Source organism: Botryllus schlosseri, chromosome 10 (genome assembly GCF_051294905.1).
Source record: "Botryllus schlosseri isolate E-star chromosome 10, Bs_hap1, whole genome shotgun sequence".
Taxonomy (NCBI): Eukaryota; Metazoa; Chordata; class Ascidiacea; order Stolidobranchia; family Styelidae; genus Botryllus; species Botryllus schlosseri.
In genome coordinates, this window is record NC_137245.1 from 21,336,278 (window position 1) to 21,354,949 (window position 18,672).

Sequence of the window (18,672 nt, forward strand, 5' to 3'; positions counted from 1 at the left end):
TTCAGTGTGCATGCCTCCTCTTTACATCGCCTAGGCCAGGGGTCGGCAACCTTTTTCTGGTCGCGGGCCAAATTTCGGGTGTAAAACTTTTTGGCGGGCCGGATTTTTTCTTAGTACTATATTTTACGCTCACTTCGGTATATTATCCTACATTGCTGCAATCTCAATCATACCAATCAGAAGACACACGCAGCTTGCTTTGTGAAAGGTTTTCAACTTCTGGTAACAAGTCAGATGAAACAAGAATCAGAGCCTATTCAAAATGGATAAATTTCGTATCACAGTTACAAATGTAGTGTTGGTAATAGGTTTTCTCTCCTCCAGTATAGGAAAGTGAGCATAATTTTCTTTGTACTGTTGACATTTCCAGAGTCACGGATTTGTTTTGAATGCGCCTCAACATCTCATGTATTTAGTTGTTTTCCCCCTGAAGTTGCAAATTCAATTTGTTCAGATGTGAGGTTAAATGTACCAGGAAAGCAAGATGAGATACCCATTTTCGATTACAAGATTATGAGTCGGCGATATTTGTGTTTTCGAGGAAAGTTGCTATTTCATTTCTCAATTCATACACTCGTTTAAGCATAGCTGCTCGACTTAATGAGCGAACATGACAGATATAGGCCTGCATGACATCGCCATATTGATTCTCTGCTTCTAGTAACACCTGGCGTAACTGATTCAGTTAATGAGACAAAAATCATATTGACAGTTTTCACCATTGTGGCCAAAACACTATTCAGGTTTTTTGTCTTGGCACACAATGCCTTCTGGAAAATCAAACTATAGATAGGCTAACTAACATACGGAGGCTAGTTATCTATAGTTGAACAGTTCAGTCATTGCGTCTGAGATGTTCCAAGCGTTTTTGAAGCAAAGGAAAAACACCTTTATTGTCACACCCCGTTAAAGTGGTAAACTCTTTAAAAAAGTATGGAACACCTTCGGTTGCGAGATACACCCGGTTGATAAGCACTGATCCAGTCTAGTCTATCTCCATCTCCTACTTCAACCACCTTCGTTTTATGGCGTAACAATAGACTAATACGATGTAGGCTACTATTATATCGTAGCCATGCCGCATTTTTTTCATGCAGTGCAGCACTGCAGATTGAAACTCATTATGAAACGGCTGGCCGTATTCTTGTGATAACTAATTATTATGTCGCGGGCCGGACGATTTCGCTTGGCGGGCCGGATCCGGCCCGCGGGCCGTAGGTTGCCGACCCTTGGCCTAGGCCAAGGTGGGTGTCAGATTTCATAGACAACCTAGTCGCTTCGACATCTTCCTTTCTTTCATTGTATCGCATTTTTTGTGGTGTATTGAACTGATAAAATTGCTAATAAACCAATGATGAAGATAACCATAGTCTGCTATGCTCTTTGATTAATCAACGTGTCGCACAATTCAAGATTTCGAGTCGAGTACATAGAATTCGCGAGTGGTATTGACCGCCGGAGTGACAGTAACTTAAATTTTATGATTGTGAAAAGAAGGGGACCGAACCCCTAAACCTGAAGACGGCATTGTCTTTACCTCTCAAAGACATATTTATACTGTCACGAGAATAATTATTCCGGCCGTGATGAAAATTTACTAACAAGTCGCTGCAATATTGATCAATTCAGTACAAAAATATATATTAGGCAAAGAGCCATATCTTCTACCCCAAAGAGCCATATGGCTCGCGAGTCATAGGTTCCCGGCCACTGTTGTAGGCGATAAGCGCCATCGTTGTGTGAATAAAACAAACACAACGAAACTCAGGCGTCCTGACCAAGTATCCTCAGCATATACTAGAGGCGACTACTGTCCTAAGCTGACATGACTATATGCGAGACATACATGATTTATTTTGCACTGAAATTAGGAAATTCTCAACAATCTGGTGGATCTCGGTGTAGATTCGTTCATCGTCATAGCTTCTGAATCTCTCACAGGATAAGAATTTGAGAGCATTCGCACCCGGATGGCATCTGCATGATTAATATAATAAGTGGTGGGTGCATAATCGAAAGAAATAGGATCTTTGCGCTGCAACGTATTGCGAACTGTAAAATTGCGCTCACATACCTTCACCCAGGCACTAACGGCGTACAATCCTCCCTTGTGTACTATAACTACCCTCTTCTTTTGCCAGCTGAACTGAGTGATGCAGAAACAATAGTTGTTCTTTGGGTCGTTGGAACAGTTCGCCCCTTCGGTCCTGTGAAATATATGTGAAATAAACTCAGAGACAGGCTTTCTTTTGGTAAATGTCAGCGCACATTAGGCGTATCAAGTCTCGCAACGAGGCAGTTCAGTATGGTTATTTCCATGTGCTGGTCAGATCCATTATATACCTAATGCAGATCATTTATAAAGACCAGCAACGCGCTAGCGGTTTTGTTGGCTCCTCACCGTGAATCAAAAGCCCAGTAGTGTAATCAAAAGCCCAGAAAGAAAGTAAGCAGGGCTATGTAAGCGACAGAGATTAGTAGATTAGATTGGAATCGCCCGAAAGCTTACAATAATCCACTGCGAACCTTAAGATTAACCGGCATTATAAATCAAGGGTCACCATCACGCGACCCGCGATCTCATTTGAGATTTCGGGAGAAGGCTTAGTAAAACATTTTGAAATGCTGAACCTGACTTCAGTTTCAAAATATTGTTTTTGTTGTTGTTGTAGGTTCAAAGTTAGCTATTCCCCTTTACCCAACATCGCTATTGCTCACAATCTGAAACGGCTTCGGCGATGACAGCAACATTACATTAAAAGAGAATCAGCTGCTGTGACTGGGAAATGGGCATATTGCCTTGACGTGCAATGGCCCAAACACTGCCAAGACCGAGACGCGTAGCAAACTGCTTGGGGTTTCCCACATGATCCAGCATTGCTAGTGGGGCTGTGCAAAATGTTTCGAATCGAAATAGAGTATTATTTGTAATGATTCGAGTCGAATAATGAGAGATAATTTTTTCAGGTAACGAAATTATACGCTGCTTGTCACTAATAGTTAGTGTATATAGCTACGAAAATTGTAGTTTTGATTTTATTAGGTGTGCAAAAACAACATGAAGTGACTTCAGTGTTATGCATTTTGAGGACACAAGGTTTTGTAATTCCATTTTGATACAGGCGTATCTTGAAATTTGCTAAAATTTGAATTCATGGATACCAATACCGAGTGTTGATGAGTATTTAAAGGGCGCCTCTTCAACAAAAATCCCATGCCATTTTTCATGTCGTAGAGCGCACAAAACTGACAAAAAGCGAAATAATGATCAAATCCAAACCCACCGGCAACCGATCCCGGTAAACTTGTAGCTTTTCATGAAATCGAATTCAAGTCCACCGTAGTAGCCCTTGCTGTGAAAGACCACACATTCTTTCCTGCGACACCCCAAAGCGAACCTGGCCGAACATTTTGCCGACAACGTTCTGAAAAATAATAGTCGCGTTATCTCACAATGTGCACAGCTCAGAAACGCGTAGCTCTGAAAATAAGATAGGACAAAAGGTTTCCGACTACGAAGTAACATATATCACGTATACTGCTGTGTCAATACACCTTCTTCACAAGTCGAAAGCCTACCTACATATATTATTGGGTATGCTGATGAATGCGTATGTAACAATCGATTTCTGTGCTCACCCCGGCGCTTCGCATTTGGATTCCGTGTTTGGCGCAAATTTGTCATTGAGTCTCGTCTGCGCAATCGCCGGCTTTAGTATCTCAGGTCCTTGGCACCACCACCAGGCCACACAGTATCAATATTATATTCATGGTCGCTTCTTCTGTCAAACTTGACTTTGTGCTAACGAGGACATGTGGGCCTTTTATTGTACCGGTGACAATTGACCTCGTGACTGTAGGTGCTGGAAATTTTGTAGGGCGACCGGGAATTTTGCTCGGGTATCGATTATAATATATGTTGCATCATGCATTCAGTGTGTACTGGCACCGACGGGCACCGATTACGACATGGACAATAATTATTTAGACCTTGGATTTGAATATCTTTGTCACGAACCACGCAAGGCCGCTGAGGTTTCGAATGCGTGTTACACATCAAGGTATCACTTGAATCAAACTAATTAATGTACGCCAATACTCCCGAAAATACTACTGCTACAACCAACCCTATATGGCGCAAAACAACACGCAATCCCAAGAGCGACGTACCGTTGTAGTATAATATGGGTATACGATCCAATATCAGAATTGCTATATCTTTATATATGGCTCTTCAAATAGTTGACAGTGCAAAGTATCGCACCTTGTTACATAAAAAACGATATCGTTGATGTGTTTAATATCCGATATGCACATGAAATGAGATCCAAAACAATCGTCGCGTCGTCTAGTTACATCGCCGAATATTGGTCGTGACTGCTTCACGATTCCCCGGGCAACGGAACTATACTGTCGCGATCAAGTTTCATCAGTTTTGAAGCTATGACGACGCCATTTTGTCTTCCGTAACTCATAAAGTGTGGTTTATTATTATTGTTATTAATTTTGAGTTTTAAGTGGTGCCTGTCGCCGTTTCCAGCCTTGTGTGCCACGGACAAAATGTGTTAAGAAGTATAGGATTTTCATGCAATAGGACAGGGGTTCTCAACCTTTTTGTTGTGACGGACCCCTTTAGACAAATTATTAATTCTGCGGACGACTGCCTAAATTTTTCCTGAATCTCAATTAACATACTATCGGCTATTGCAATAATTATGCTACTAAACTACTGTACTGCGTCATATTGTTGTTGTTAAAGAAAGAAAAAACAACAGAACGGACGACCGAAAGCACAAAAGTTTAATACACCATTGGCATCAAATTAAATAAACAATTGACATAACACTAAAATAAAAAAAAAACTAGAAAAAATTTGGAAAAAGTATATAAATAAAGACAAGATAACACCTTAGGTTGGGACCCACGGCTACGGGATATATAGGTTTAATATAAATTTCAAACTATATATGTTACAGGAAATAATAAACTCAGCGACCGGGGTAAATAATTGCGGTAGAGTATTAAAGTAAGTTAGTTAAAGCATAGTGTCCTATATGGTGTCGACACAAGCAAATCTCACGCATCAGTGAAATTGATTCACGTCACAATTTCCATTTGGCCACAGGCAATTTTGACGGTCATTTTTGACCGGCTTGCCGAGCATTAAATTTGGTAAAACGGGTATCAATCGAAAGCTGACTCTGCACTAATTACGAAAATATAAATTTTATTCCGCTCGTGGCCTTGGAACTCCCACAATCAGCCTCGGATTTTTCATTGTTATGGAGATCGGCATTGGGACGCAACAATGCTGTCTGGCTCTTTTGCTCTTGAGCTACTCTCTCGTTTCGCCAGACAGCATTGTTGCATCTCAATGCCAATCTCTATAACAATGAAAAGTCTGAGGCTGATTGTGGGAGTTCCAGGGCCACGAGCGGGATAAAATTTATATTTTCGTAATCAGTGCAGAGTCAGCTTTCGATTGATACCCGTTTTACCAAATTTAATGCTCGGCAAGCCGGTCAAAAATGACCGTCAAATTGCCTGTAGCCAAATGGAAATTGTGACGTGAATCAATTTCACTGAGGCGTGAGATTTGCTTGTGTCGACACCATATATGAAACTATGGTTAAAGTATCTAGCATAACCTATAAGCCACTGATGCAGGATAATATATTGTGAGAATATCGCCATGACTTAAAGATTTCTAGCAACTGAATAATATATTCATTTTGAAATAAACCCGAATATTTTCGGTTGACCTTGAAGTTGTATTGAAGTTGTAGCAATGTAAAAATGTCATCGTATGCGATGATATACGCGTGACTTCGTAGTTCATACACAGATACACTGTGGTGTCGGACTATATTATTATTCAAATATCAGATGATTCCTTGCGATCATGAATGCATAGTATACTTGTGACGAAATCAAAATCCAACCACACACAAACTGAACGCGAATATGGAAACGCACGCTTCGCCATAGTTCATTCAAATTTTAACACATCCAAATTCACCTCGAGGACTGCGTGATTGCTTGAAATTTCGGTGTTATTTTTGTAGAACTGCTATTACTCATTGATATATTTATATTTGAATGTACCCAGAGCTATTCCTGACTCTGCAAACCCGAAAACATACATTTGGCGTGTCGGTTTGGTAAAATCTCGCAGAAAAAAATCGAATGTACTGCGGGGTAAATCCGATATTTCGCATATACATCTCAAATTTATACCAGTATAGGCCTATACTACGCATGCCTTTAAGTTTCTTAGTTGCTTTGTTATTATTACAATCATGATTTTCGATGTAGCTCGAAAAATATAATTTTTAATGTAAAAATGGAGTGTGTGGGTTTTGTGGTTGGAGTCTACTGATACAATTTGAACTGTCTGATACACGAACCATGCAGAGGAAATTTCCAAAGTGTAACAAAACATTTTCAACTCCTTGAGAGTCAGAATTGGTTTTTGCTGAGCGATTTCGAACGATACACAATTGCGCGTCTTGTCATCTCATCCGCCTCTTCGTATGCCCACCGACACTTCATTGTATCTTGATCCAAATGGAGTTAAAGAACAGTAAGGCGTGTTGCCCGCATCGAAGAATTGGATCATTTAGTCAAATTGCCATGTGCACTTCGAATGGAAGCACAGAAATAGCTGTTGAATTGTCCTAAGTGTTGATATATATAAATATGATAGAGTTCTTCGCATAATCATATAGTCATAGGTTGATGTTATTTTCATCCGCTCAAGACACATAATGTACAATGCGATACACAAGACACAACGAGCAGAACGGATCGAAACAATCAATTATGCGATCTTGATATTTGGGCTGTATTGCGTTTTGACGCATTCCCGTTCTTTGCCATTCGCTTTTTATTCCTCATTCGGCGGGTCTGGATGGTCAGCGATTCAGGAGAGGAGCCCAGATTATTTTCCGGTATATATCGAAGCGAGCTACTGTGGAGACTTGAACCGCACTCTTTCTTGCCGAAGGCGGTGAATTATCCAACTAACAATACAATACACTATAGCAATACTCTATTCTATATCAGTGCTCTTCAACCTTTTTCGTCGTTGTGCACCCTTTTAACGTTTACTCAAAACTCGTTCACCCTTTGACACTGATTCCGTAGTGAGCCTATTAATTCATGGTTGTTCTTGTTCAACCATTTTTTGCAATTCACGGCCATGGTACGATTACATACATAGCATAATATGGCCGCATCTCAGCGGAGAGGCGTCATGACGCACCTGGACGACAAATACTCATGGTAAATTGGCTACTGCATGGGAACTTTGCACCGCAGATAACTCTTGTGGAGTTCTGCGTCATCGTAGACCTCGTGAGATATAGCTCGTGCATAAAAGTTTCTGATTGTAGAATCAGAATACCCCGGCACGCTTCCTACATATATGTACCGAAATCGCGAGTATAAATATTAGGGAAATTAATCGTTTAATTATAATTTTTTCGACCTCGTGAATTAATTTCGTCGATAAAATTAATAGTTTCACATATTACTGTCAAATATTCATCCATTCTCCGCCCACGTGATCAAATTGACCGGCGTAGCTGATGGAGGGGGTTTCTTTGAAAATTGTGGGCACAAAATTAGTGATGATGCACTTCCGGTTTTTATCAACCACTTTGTTGTATGATGTTATTTCTTGACCTCCCATGAGGATTGTCGGTATAGTGAAAATTTATTGGAATCGCCCAAACGTACCAGAAAAACATTCATTCCTGAGACGCACACGATTTGAACTTGATATTTCTTTATTGGGTACATCAACTTCTTCTGCGGATCGCATTTGTACGGTGGGTTCAGATTGCAATATCACAATTATATTATAACGAAAAATCAAAGTAACCCTGAATCGCGATAAGCGCGAAGAAAAATTTTAAGTTGAATTAAAATCTCTCAAAAATTTCGTAACCACTTCGTCAATTCAAGTCGCATATTGACGGCCACTATAATAATTATGTGTAGACGGTCGCATAAGTATTGTTTTACAGCTGCAGGCGGCCGTATGTCCACCAGCTCGCTACCCTTGGCCTAATCAAAATGAAGATGAGCAACGCTGCAATGTATAGTAAATAGTAAATGCTAATCAGGGCTCGAGGTTACCGGACCACGATCTAACACAGAGATACTTCAATCGACCCACGAGACTTCCTGGATGCGCCTCTGCAATTATGTACACTGCGCTATTTATACGCAACTTGCAGGAAGTACCAATTCAAAATGTCTGAGCTTTCGCGGCGGGTTCATCAAGAATCATTTATAGACAGATATCGCAAGCTGAACACACGTTAAAACCACCTTGTTTTACTGCAAAATGGACTAATATGTGAAGCATCAGCTTATGACCTCACACGAGAAATGTAATCCACAAGTTCCGTACAGCTGATATGAACAACCTGTTCTGAAGCATAAATTTGCCTATATATTTTGATAGCTAGTCATCGGTCCATTTTCATGCGGATCTGGTACACCCCAGTAGACCCCATCCGAGTGGTATACGCCCTTTCAAAGTTATGGTACACCCGGGGGTGTACGACACACCCGGTTGCAGAGCCCTGTTCTATATTCAGTAAAATTGTTGTCATTAGGATAGCATTTAAAACTAGAGCCCGACCGATATTGGATTTCTGAGCCGATACCGATAAGACCGATATCCAGCACCTCCACCGATAACCCCGATAAATTCAGCCGATATTCAAAAGATATGGAATCTAGCTCAAGGCCCATATTTAACACCTGAGAGCATTTCTTTCAACAACTTTACAGCCATTGATATGCTTGAACATGAAATGAATGATCAAGGAACTATAAAAATGTATCAAAAGCACCAATCCAGCAGTTGCAGATTACAGTTCACGAAGCACAATTTCTCGGCTCTTTCTCCAAGGAGTGAACTTCTGTGGTCTTCCATAGATGATGCATATAGTACTAAACACAGTGAACAGTCTTTCACTTGGTAGCATAGTCAGTGGCACAGCAGGAAATCTTTCTTCATTTCGGTTCCACCGCTCCCTTGCAGGGGATCTTTCCTTCAATGGTTTAACCAAATATTGATATTGATATTTTTCTGACAATGCACCTGGAGCCTTCAGCACATCATTAACAAATAGCTGATGAGAATGTGCAAAACAACTCAAATTGTCCACGTCTGCAACTGCTCCACCCATCCCCCATGGGCCTTTGACCAGCATTTCAACAATCAATTGATCAATATTTTACACTCTTTTGTCAGAATTGGCCAATGTCATCATGGAATCAAAAATTTTCGTATCAATTACTGGCTTTATTCCACGTTTGCTTGATTTTCTTGCCCTCTATGCTCGCATATTTCCTATCATGGTGGCCCCGCAGCCGCAGGCCTCAGTCAGACGACTGCATACATTACTGGTATAATTAGCTCTGTTGGTACCGAACCGGGAAATGTTTCGACGCGACGCTTTTCTCTATCATTACGAGGGTCAGTCCAGCATGATTGAAGTTCTCATTTCTCTTACTGATTGAAATCTTCTCTCCAAGCGTGATATCGACTCGATATTATCGGCGAGCCGATAATCGGTCGGGCTCTATTTAAAACAAACGGTAAAGGCCTGTAAAAATCCTTTTTTTCAAGTTGCAAAATCATGCCATAATAGTGTAAATACTTTTCAAAAAACATGTTGTATGAGCGTAGCGACAACTACCACCCGATATAGCCGACGTATATCGATATGGGATGTTAGAACCCTCAAAATAGTCGGTAGAGAGAGAGAGAGAGAGAGAGAGACAGATTGAAAGATAATTTGGCTGATTCGTTGTATAATGTCTTACGAGAAAAAATGAGTTTCGCAACAACAGCACACCGCGTGACTGAAAGTCGTGATCGAGTTCGCCCGTCAAGGTCACGATATGCGGCATACTTTCAAAGGGAAAAATGGGACAAACCATTATAGGGAGATCCAATTTCCTGCGGCAATCCACCGGCCAACCGATCACTATAAAAGCAACAGACTCGGCGAATGCTGTCAAAATTTAACCTATTCGCTATATCTGGTATTCCGCTTGAGGACCCGATATCATGAAACTGATCGTTATTTTGACGGCTTACTTGGCCCTGGCGTATTGTGACGGACCGAAGAAACTAACACCGGTGAAATTGCGACAACAAAGTGTTAAAAACTTCATTCCGGCCGAGACTTGTCCGAAACCGAAGTAAACGAGAATTCACGAGCTTGTTAATGGCTACTCCATGACTGGGCCTGATATTTGTTTTTCAGACGTCTGGGAAACAAATGCTCCCCGTCCTGGATTGTCAATGACGACAAATGCAAAACTCGCAATTGCGTTATCCATCTCAAATCTGGATATTATTACGGTTTGGAATTTGACTTCTACAAGACCTATGTCTCTCAGGGGGTAAGATGCAGGTGAGCGGCCATTTCATTTCACATTATTTCTTCGTCGGTCGAAGCACATATATGTAGCCTATATATAGTATATAGTACAGTGGTTCTTAACCTTTTTTCCTCCAGCGCCCCCTTTCAAAAATTATCGTGCTCCAGCGCCCCCAACCTCATATTGTAAGGAATGTAATATAGCCAATGAGTAAGAGAGAGGGCGGTAACAGCACTTCGTCAACCCCCTAAAAACGATTGCCTTGCGCACCCATAGCGTGATAAACCAAACTTCTGAGGGCTTCGCCCCCAAGAACCCAGTAGCGTGATGGCGATGGTCAGCAAAGTTTGTGTGGCCTGGTCGCCCTAGGTACCAAAATTTTCTATAATGCATGAATGAATAGGTGGTAATTACATAAATAAGTCGCTATAAACTTTTTGTCCTCTCAGCCCACGTAATCAGATTTACCAGTAGCGCTGAGTGAGCTGTTGTATGTGAAAATAAAGGGCACGCAATTAATAATTAAACATATTCGGGCGTGCAATTAATTCGTTACCAGGGCCGTAACAACACTTCGTCAGCCCTCCCCCCAAAATAAAACGTTGGTCTTGGTTGGGCCCCCCATCGGGGGATAAACCAAACTTCCGGGGGGCTTCGGCCCCAGACCCCCCATTCGGATATCCGCTATTTGCTTATACTAATCATCTACATTGGGTGTCCATTTACTCAGCCAGCTATTCTGGCCTAGACGCGCGAAGCGCGAAAAATTTCAATAAGTATTGATTGAATTGGTCAATATGATCGGGAATTGCATGTATATTGATATCAATTTTTATCCTCTCTCTGCTCACGTAAACAGATTTACCGGTAGAGCTGAGTGATGTGTGATTGAAAAGGTAGGACCCCTCAATAATAATTATACATCTTCGGACGTATACCCGTTGGCAGGAACGAAACGGTACTTCGTCAGGCCCCCGAAAAAACTTGGGTCTTGGGCTCCCATAGAGTGATAAACCGACCGCCCCCCATCACGTTGTTCGCTTTTGCCACGAAATCAGCTGTACCGTTAAGCGAGCCAGTGCGAATTGCGAAAACCTTCGATAATTCACGATAAAATCGGTCAGTAAGATCGGGAATTGCATATATATTGCTATCAATTTCTTGTCTTCTCTGCTCACGTTACCAGATGTACCGGTAGAGCTGAGTGAGGTGCAGTGTTCCCTCTAATCTGCGCACGTGCGCAGTGCTGACGCGGTCTCTGCGCACAGAAAATCTACGTTGCGCACAACAAATCCGAAGTTATGACCTTTTTTTAGTCGTTACGCACTGTTGTCCAAGGGTCTGTGCAGTGAGTTGTTGAGTGTGCGCAGACTCGTCAAAACGCAGAGCGAACATTGTGAGGTGTCTTGGAAACTGTAGGGCCCGTAACTAATGATTAAACATATTCGGGCGGGCGAACCCGTTGGTATGACTTCGTTGCATGATGTTATTTCGTGACCTCCTGTCTGCTATATCAAAAAATATAGAATCGCCCAACAGGGATATCGCCCAACAGGGATATCGCCCAACAGGAATATCTAGTTTTAGATATCCCTGTCGCCCAATCGTACTAAACTAAAAGACGCACACGATTTCAAATTGGTATTTCTTCACCGGCATATAATTTTTCCCTGCCAGATGGAATTCGTCTTCTGGGGTTCAGATTGCCAAGACAGGAGCAATAGGTGCCAGTCAGTTAGGCGCATATGGACAATTAAACCTATATGTCTTTTGTAAGCTATCTATAAGGAAGTTTTCGGTGTTAATTTGCTCTGAATACTCATTAAGGATATGTCCTACCATCACATCATCTACTGCGAAGCCATTTCTCTCCAGCGCTCCCCATACCGCCCCCCTGAGCCCAGCGCCCCCCATATCGCCCCTTGAGCGTTTCCCCCTTCAAAATCGCCAGCGCCCCTTGGGGGGCGCTGGAGGCAAGGTTAAGAACCACTGATATAGTATATACACTATATAGTATATACGCTACGCATGCGCAGTGCGCAGCCGTACGCACGTATAGGCTTATTAATATAAATATATTGAATATTGTGTCGCATATGCGCCGTACGATAATCTTCTCAGCACCTATATTGCAAAAGCACCAAGCAGAATTGTATAGCATTATTAGAGCTATGATATTGCTTCGACTGCTATAAATCACTGATGAATAATAACCATAGTAAAATTGAGTTGCTGATGTTGAACGATGAAATCTGGATATCTCCCCTTATTCTGGCATCGAGTGATATGGGAAAAGTATAGTGAGCATGAGCACTAGGCATTGAGAAGTGAGTGAGGAATATTAAAGCAAACTCATTTCGCAAAACATAAATAGCCTACATATGGTTCAGGCTTTACCAATCGTAAATCGCGTTGAAGTTGATCGTTGTACGAGCGATATGAAATCATAACAGAAGAAGAAGTGATGGCGTATGCTCTAGTATCCAGATTATTATACATATGCTTTCTCGCCGAATGCAGTGCGTCGCCCTACGATTTCTATGTGGTGGTATGCATTCGCCTATACCCTCGCCATCGCCATGTATCTAATACCGTATCTATAAATTGAAGAATAGAATAACCGATATAATGCATGTGAGATCAAACTGGTCCGAGTTTATTGATGCATTGCTATATACCGGGCTAATTCATACATATAAATACTTGCAAAGTAAATTTCACTGCACTGCACACGTGCATTCCATGATTTTATAATAAATAATTAAAGAGTTAGTCACCTTAAATACTATATTTTATTCAAATGAAAATTTTTCTACTGCAATAACTCCGCTTCTAGTGGTTGGAATTGAGCCAAATTTGGTGTGCATCTTTTCTTCTGACAGCTTTACAATTTTATGGGGTTGACAGAAAATTTTGAAATTTTGTTTTTTCGTTTTTTAAAAATAAATTCAAAACTTTTTAGTGCAAGAAAATCGCTTCTACTGATTGGAATTGAGCCAAAGTTGGTGTGCAGTGTTGTTTTCACCAACCTAACAATTTTATCTAGTAGCCAGTGAAATCTGAAGAAAAAGTTTTTTTTTGAACATCCTTAGGTGCGCACTGCATAGGCATATGGGCCTACCTTCCGCGAAGATATCAGATCATGTTCCTACTAAACATCTATTTTAATATCAAAACTCTTTGTTCCAGTAATATGTTGTTCAATTGTACGTTTACAGAAACGAAGGGGAATTTTGCTCCAAGTTTAGCTCCAGCAAATGTTATTGCTCCACTACTTTTGGCTGGACGCAGAAATCGGTAATCATTAAACACAAAGGTCTTTATTACGCCATTCTCGCCTGGGTCAAGGTAAGATAGACCGGTATAGACCTATAAGTGGCTGTATGGGTATGTAAATGTGTGCGAGTTTGGTTGTGCGTGTGTGTTGTATGGTGTGGGAACTGAAATCAATTTCAGCATTTCAAAATGCTTTACTATATGCGTCCTAACGATGTCTCAAATCAGTTAGCGAGCCGCAAAATATGACCTCGCGGGTCGCGTGTTGGTGACCTTTACATGTTGCGCTTCGTCGGGCTTAACCTCAGCGGATCTGAGTTGGAATGCTTATTGAAAAACAAACGGAGTTAGGTAGTGTGAGCATAATGCGTGTGTGAGAGATAATTATGCGCTGGAGCTTTTCTCGAAGTAAGTGTTATTGTTGCTCTTCACGTGCCTTTATTTTAGATCCCGAATGGATGCAGTTGCTTCCGACCACTCGTCTTGGGTGTACAAATCCTCACCCAGAGCCAGGATTGAGGCAAACATGCGATTTATTGTTGATGTTGACCAAATGAACTTTACGAAGTTTTGAAGCATATTATACATGTATTGTCAAGTATATGTCGCGTGATTGTTTTTCTGTACTGCGATTAATCGGGGGAGGCTACTGTAGTCTCTGAGGCGATCGATGAATATTCACTATTCAGTTGCGTGGGACAGTTTGAGAATAGAGTGAACATTGCGTAATCAGAAAATCACACTCGGATTTGAGCGAAGATCTCGTAGAATAGGTCCTAAACGAAATCGTAAGGGGCTTTCGGGCTGGGTATTTTTCATCATTGCCATTTCGTTACCGTTTTATTCCTAGCAGGCTCCTGTAATTGCCGACCAATCATCTTGCAGCCTATAACCGTAATTAGGCTCCAGCATATTTACATCCGCTTAATTAAGACATGCAATATACAATGTGATGTAATGAACAAGATTGGAGGATGTAGTAACGATCAAGAGCGATATATCAATCTAACATCCACCTCGGCTCTATGGCATCAATGTCCTATGTAGAATTGGTCAATCTTGTTCTTTCGACTGTCTATCTCAGTGCTCTTCAACCTTTTTAGTGTGGCTAGTAGGCTATAACTAAACAAAAAGGTCACCAGTAGGGCGATTTTTTGACATGTCAAAAGAAGTCAAAATTTAGTCAAAATTGCAGAGTTAGGTCAAAAAAATTGTTGAAATTGTTTACAAAGTCAAAATTATTTTGCAGCCTGCATTTCGTTGGTATCGTAGATGTTTGCACTGTCGATGAACTTATCATTTGACATTTTACAGCTTGTAGCCTAGCCCACTTCATAGGATCTACCGTTGTAGACGGCCCATTATCTGCTTACTGTGAATCACAAACGGTCAAATAAAGCAAATAGGTTGACAAGGTGTTATATGCTCAAAGTACCGCAATATCCTAACTGAGGCAAGATTGCGTGGGCATTGGTTCTTATATCAAGAAGCGCATGATGAAAAATTGTGATGTAGACAACATTGTCAGAATAACGCAACACGGTGTGTCACCAGCCGTGTACGCACAACCTCAGTGTTGCCAATCAACAACTGCTACTGTTGAAGGTTCCTTCTCCATTCTTGGCAAGCTACTTATAATGACAGACACTCTCTACCCGAGAATGTAGGAAAGTATCCTTCGTTGTACTACAACAAATTTTGATTATTTCTACCATAATGCGTGATATAACTACTGGAATTCTTAATAAGTCGAGATTTCGTTAAATTTTTTTCATGTAAAAATTTGTTAGTTTTCAAGTCAAAAAAGTTTTTTCAGGCCAAACTACTTCGTAAAGACAGACAAATCCATCCAGAAATGACGATTAGCAGTACAATTCTAATGTTATGTGGAAAGACAACTAATTTTGTTTTTTTAGGCTAAAATCTTCCGTCTTCTAGATAAAAAAAATCGCTCAAGTCATCAGTTATATTTGAATGTGAAATTGTCAGATCTTAGTGTTCCCTGTTCAGTAGGGTTACCATATTTTGGAAATCTTAAAAAAGGCAAATTTTTCAGAATTTTCAGACTTGCAAAACCGGAGGAAAATCCTGAAACAATGGTAAATTTTTCCCACCTCGTGGTCGGTTGACTAAAAAAAGGTAAACTTTCCGGCTCAGCTCCCAAAATACCCGCCTGATCGTTACTTCGATACTGATTTACGGCATCTCGGTCGATTTTGGCCGTAAATTTGATCAAAATTCTCAAAAAAGAGGACAAAATCTAAAAAATGAGGACAAAAGGGCGTCCTCCGAGGACGCTTTGAAAAAAGTCAAAAAAGTGGACAAAACCTTATTGTTCAGTCTACTAAAATTACATCTGCATCTCCCGTACCCCTAAGCACCCTTTCGTACTGGTGCACCTCATGCAGATTTTCACGCACACAAGGGGTGCACCGCGCACACTAGTTGAAGATCACTGGTCTATGTTATGCCGCTTCCTCGCCATTATTCATTCTCTTCATTGTATGCATCATTCACCGGGTCTTTATTTTGGATTAATTTGTACAGAGGCCGTAAAAACAACGACGTTTGGGCGGCGGAGCTCAAATAAATCTTCAGCACTTCGAAACGTGCTGTACGTATAGGGTTGCATTTAAAACAAATGATGTTTCAAAACACTTTGTTTAAAACATGTTGTAAACAGTGTTTTAAACCAATGCCTTTTCAAAAAAAATAAGTTTTTTCCAAACGTTATATAATCATGCCATAATTGCGTAAATTTACTTTCGAAAAATAATGTAATATGACCCTACGGACGATTTGCATCCAATATAGTCGAGGTATACAATGTGGGGTGGCTGGAACTCTAGAAATCGTCGCCATTTAAACATATATTGCATTCAGATATATATCATTGCTACGGATTGGGTCACTTGAGTGTTCTGATGATGATGACCACCGACCGTAAAAATGATCATTAAGGATGTAGTTCCGGTTAAAGATATTGTTGGTCCATTTATGACAGTGTTCGGACGTCCTTTTCGTCGAAGGAGTCATATTTACCTTATATTTTCAATTGTCAATGTCATTCCACTGTGACTTCACGATTAAGCATTCATGACGTCATGTCTAAAAAAAAACACGCAATAAAAACATGATTTAAACAGCGGCCAAGTTTTCAGCATGTTTGTTTTAAATTGACTTTTGTTTTAACTGGCGTGGATCTAACCAAGTCCCCTTATAACACGAATCAAACTGGTCGTTTGCAGGGGGAAAAGTAGGTCAGACGCATAATGCCTGTGGCTGTTTAGCATTATTCATGGTGTTTTCAATGTAGCCAATATGGCCAAGTGAAGCAGAAAAAATACCATATTGCAGATTTTGATATTATGCGATCTGATGAAAACCTTTCTAAGCTTGTTTTAGGTGGAAAGGAGACTACGGGAAACGGCTGATGCGTGATAGGAGTCTTGTTCACTCAACCAAATCAGCGTAAAATGTTTTTGAAAATGTACTGTAGTTGTTTCTGACAAAAGGGGCACAAACATAATACGGCAGAAAAAAAAACACTCCCGGGAATTGTCGTCAGCGTTTCTCTCCATCAAATACAAGAATCGAAATCAAGTCGAAACAACCTGCCGTCATCACTGTCATTGTCATGCTGCGATATCGTGGGACTTGTAGAGTATATAGAGAGGTTAAATGTCAAGTTAGAATCCCATGGGTGTCCGGGAAAGCGATCTTTTGTTTAGTAATCGAAACCAAATTAAAGTACAATTGACATTGGAACGCTTGTGTGATGTCACGTTCGTGACCAAAACATTGCAATCAGCAATTACTTGCAGAATAATGCTTCATTAGCGGAGGTATCATCTCGAACCAGTACGAAGGCTTGGAATTGCTTTGGGCACGGAATTTCTCGTCATCTCCACGTTTTGGCCGTTTTATCTCTCGAGGCTGCTGGGATTACCGACTTGCCGCCTGAAATGTTTGAATTATGCTTGTTTTTTCCTGAAAGGTTCTGAAATAGCTTGTTCGTGGTACAAAACTTGAAGATAGCTTTCAACACAACATCCAATGTAATTATAAATTTATTGAACTCGAAGACTTTTTGGGTGCCTCTTTTCAAGAGTTAACGGCACAGTAAAGGGATTTAAACAGACTGAAACTAAAACCTAAAGGCAAAGTCTGACGAACAATCAAAATTACATACCTTGAAGGTCGTGGGAACAGGAACATATGGCGTCATGATGATAATTCGACGCAAATATAAATATTGTATACATCCTTAATGTTGAATTGTTGTTTTATATTGATTGATCTTAAATTTTCGGCCCGTCTATCGGAATTTGCAAAATTGTAAATTAATTCATTGGTAATTTTGATTCGATAGGAGTTACATTGGTGTCCGGTCAATACCGAGAAAACCATTACCGAGAATGCCATTCCCGAGAATGGACACCACCGAGAATGGACATTACCGAGAATGCAATATATGCAATGCAGGCATGTTATGCATATCAAAAGGTCGTGTGTGTGCATCACCCCATTCGGTATCGATGCTCAGGTATAAATTTCTCGACAACGTCAGTCCCCGTAAGCTATATTCTTGACATTGGCCATTCTCGGTAATGTCCATTCTCGGTGGTGCCTATTCTCGGTGATGACCATTCTCGGCCATGTCCATACTCGGTAATGTCCATTTTCGGTAATGTCCATTCTCGGTAATGCCCATTCTCGGTAATGGTTTTCTCGGTATTGGTGTAGAACAGGGGTCACCAACCTTTTTGCAACCGAGGGCTACTTTTGCTTACTGATTAAAGCGGCGGGCTACTATTTACTCCCGCCGCTTACCCGCACCACACTGTATTTCCGCTTTGATATTCATAGCACTGGGCAGGAATCACATTGTGGTTAAGACTTCTAATAGAGTCTTTTAAATCAATATATCTCATTTCAATTAGCTATCCACTAATATTTTTACGAAATCATGAATTACTTCGCACA

The 18,672-nt window shown here is 40.8% G+C and overlaps 1 protein-coding gene and 1 long non-coding RNA gene across 2 annotated transcripts; one reads left to right on the plus strand and one right to left on the minus strand.

Annotated features, from left to right (window-relative positions):
- Positions 1-1,834: 1,834 nt before the first annotated feature.
- On the minus strand, positions 1,835-3,817 carry LOC145448123 (uncharacterized). Its single transcript, XR_013917813.1, has 4 exons — positions 3,640-3,817; positions 3,285-3,425; positions 2,075-2,207; positions 1,835-1,977 (listed from the first exon to the last, which is right to left on the minus strand). It is a non-coding gene; the product is annotated as an uncharacterized LOC145448123 (long non-coding RNA).
- A 6,212-nt stretch (positions 3,818-10,029) lies between these two features.
- On the plus strand, positions 10,030-14,287 carry LOC145448471 (uncharacterized). Its single transcript, XM_080326853.1, has 4 exons — positions 10,030-10,227; positions 10,293-10,442; positions 13,629-13,758; positions 14,134-14,287. The coding sequence occupies exons 1-4, from the start codon at positions 10,094-10,096 to the stop codon at positions 14,203-14,205; spliced, it is 486 nt and encodes a 161-aa protein (XP_080182979.1). The 5' UTR covers positions 10,030-10,093; the 3' UTR covers positions 14,206-14,287.
- The last annotated feature ends 4,385 nt before the right edge of the window (positions 14,288-18,672 follow it).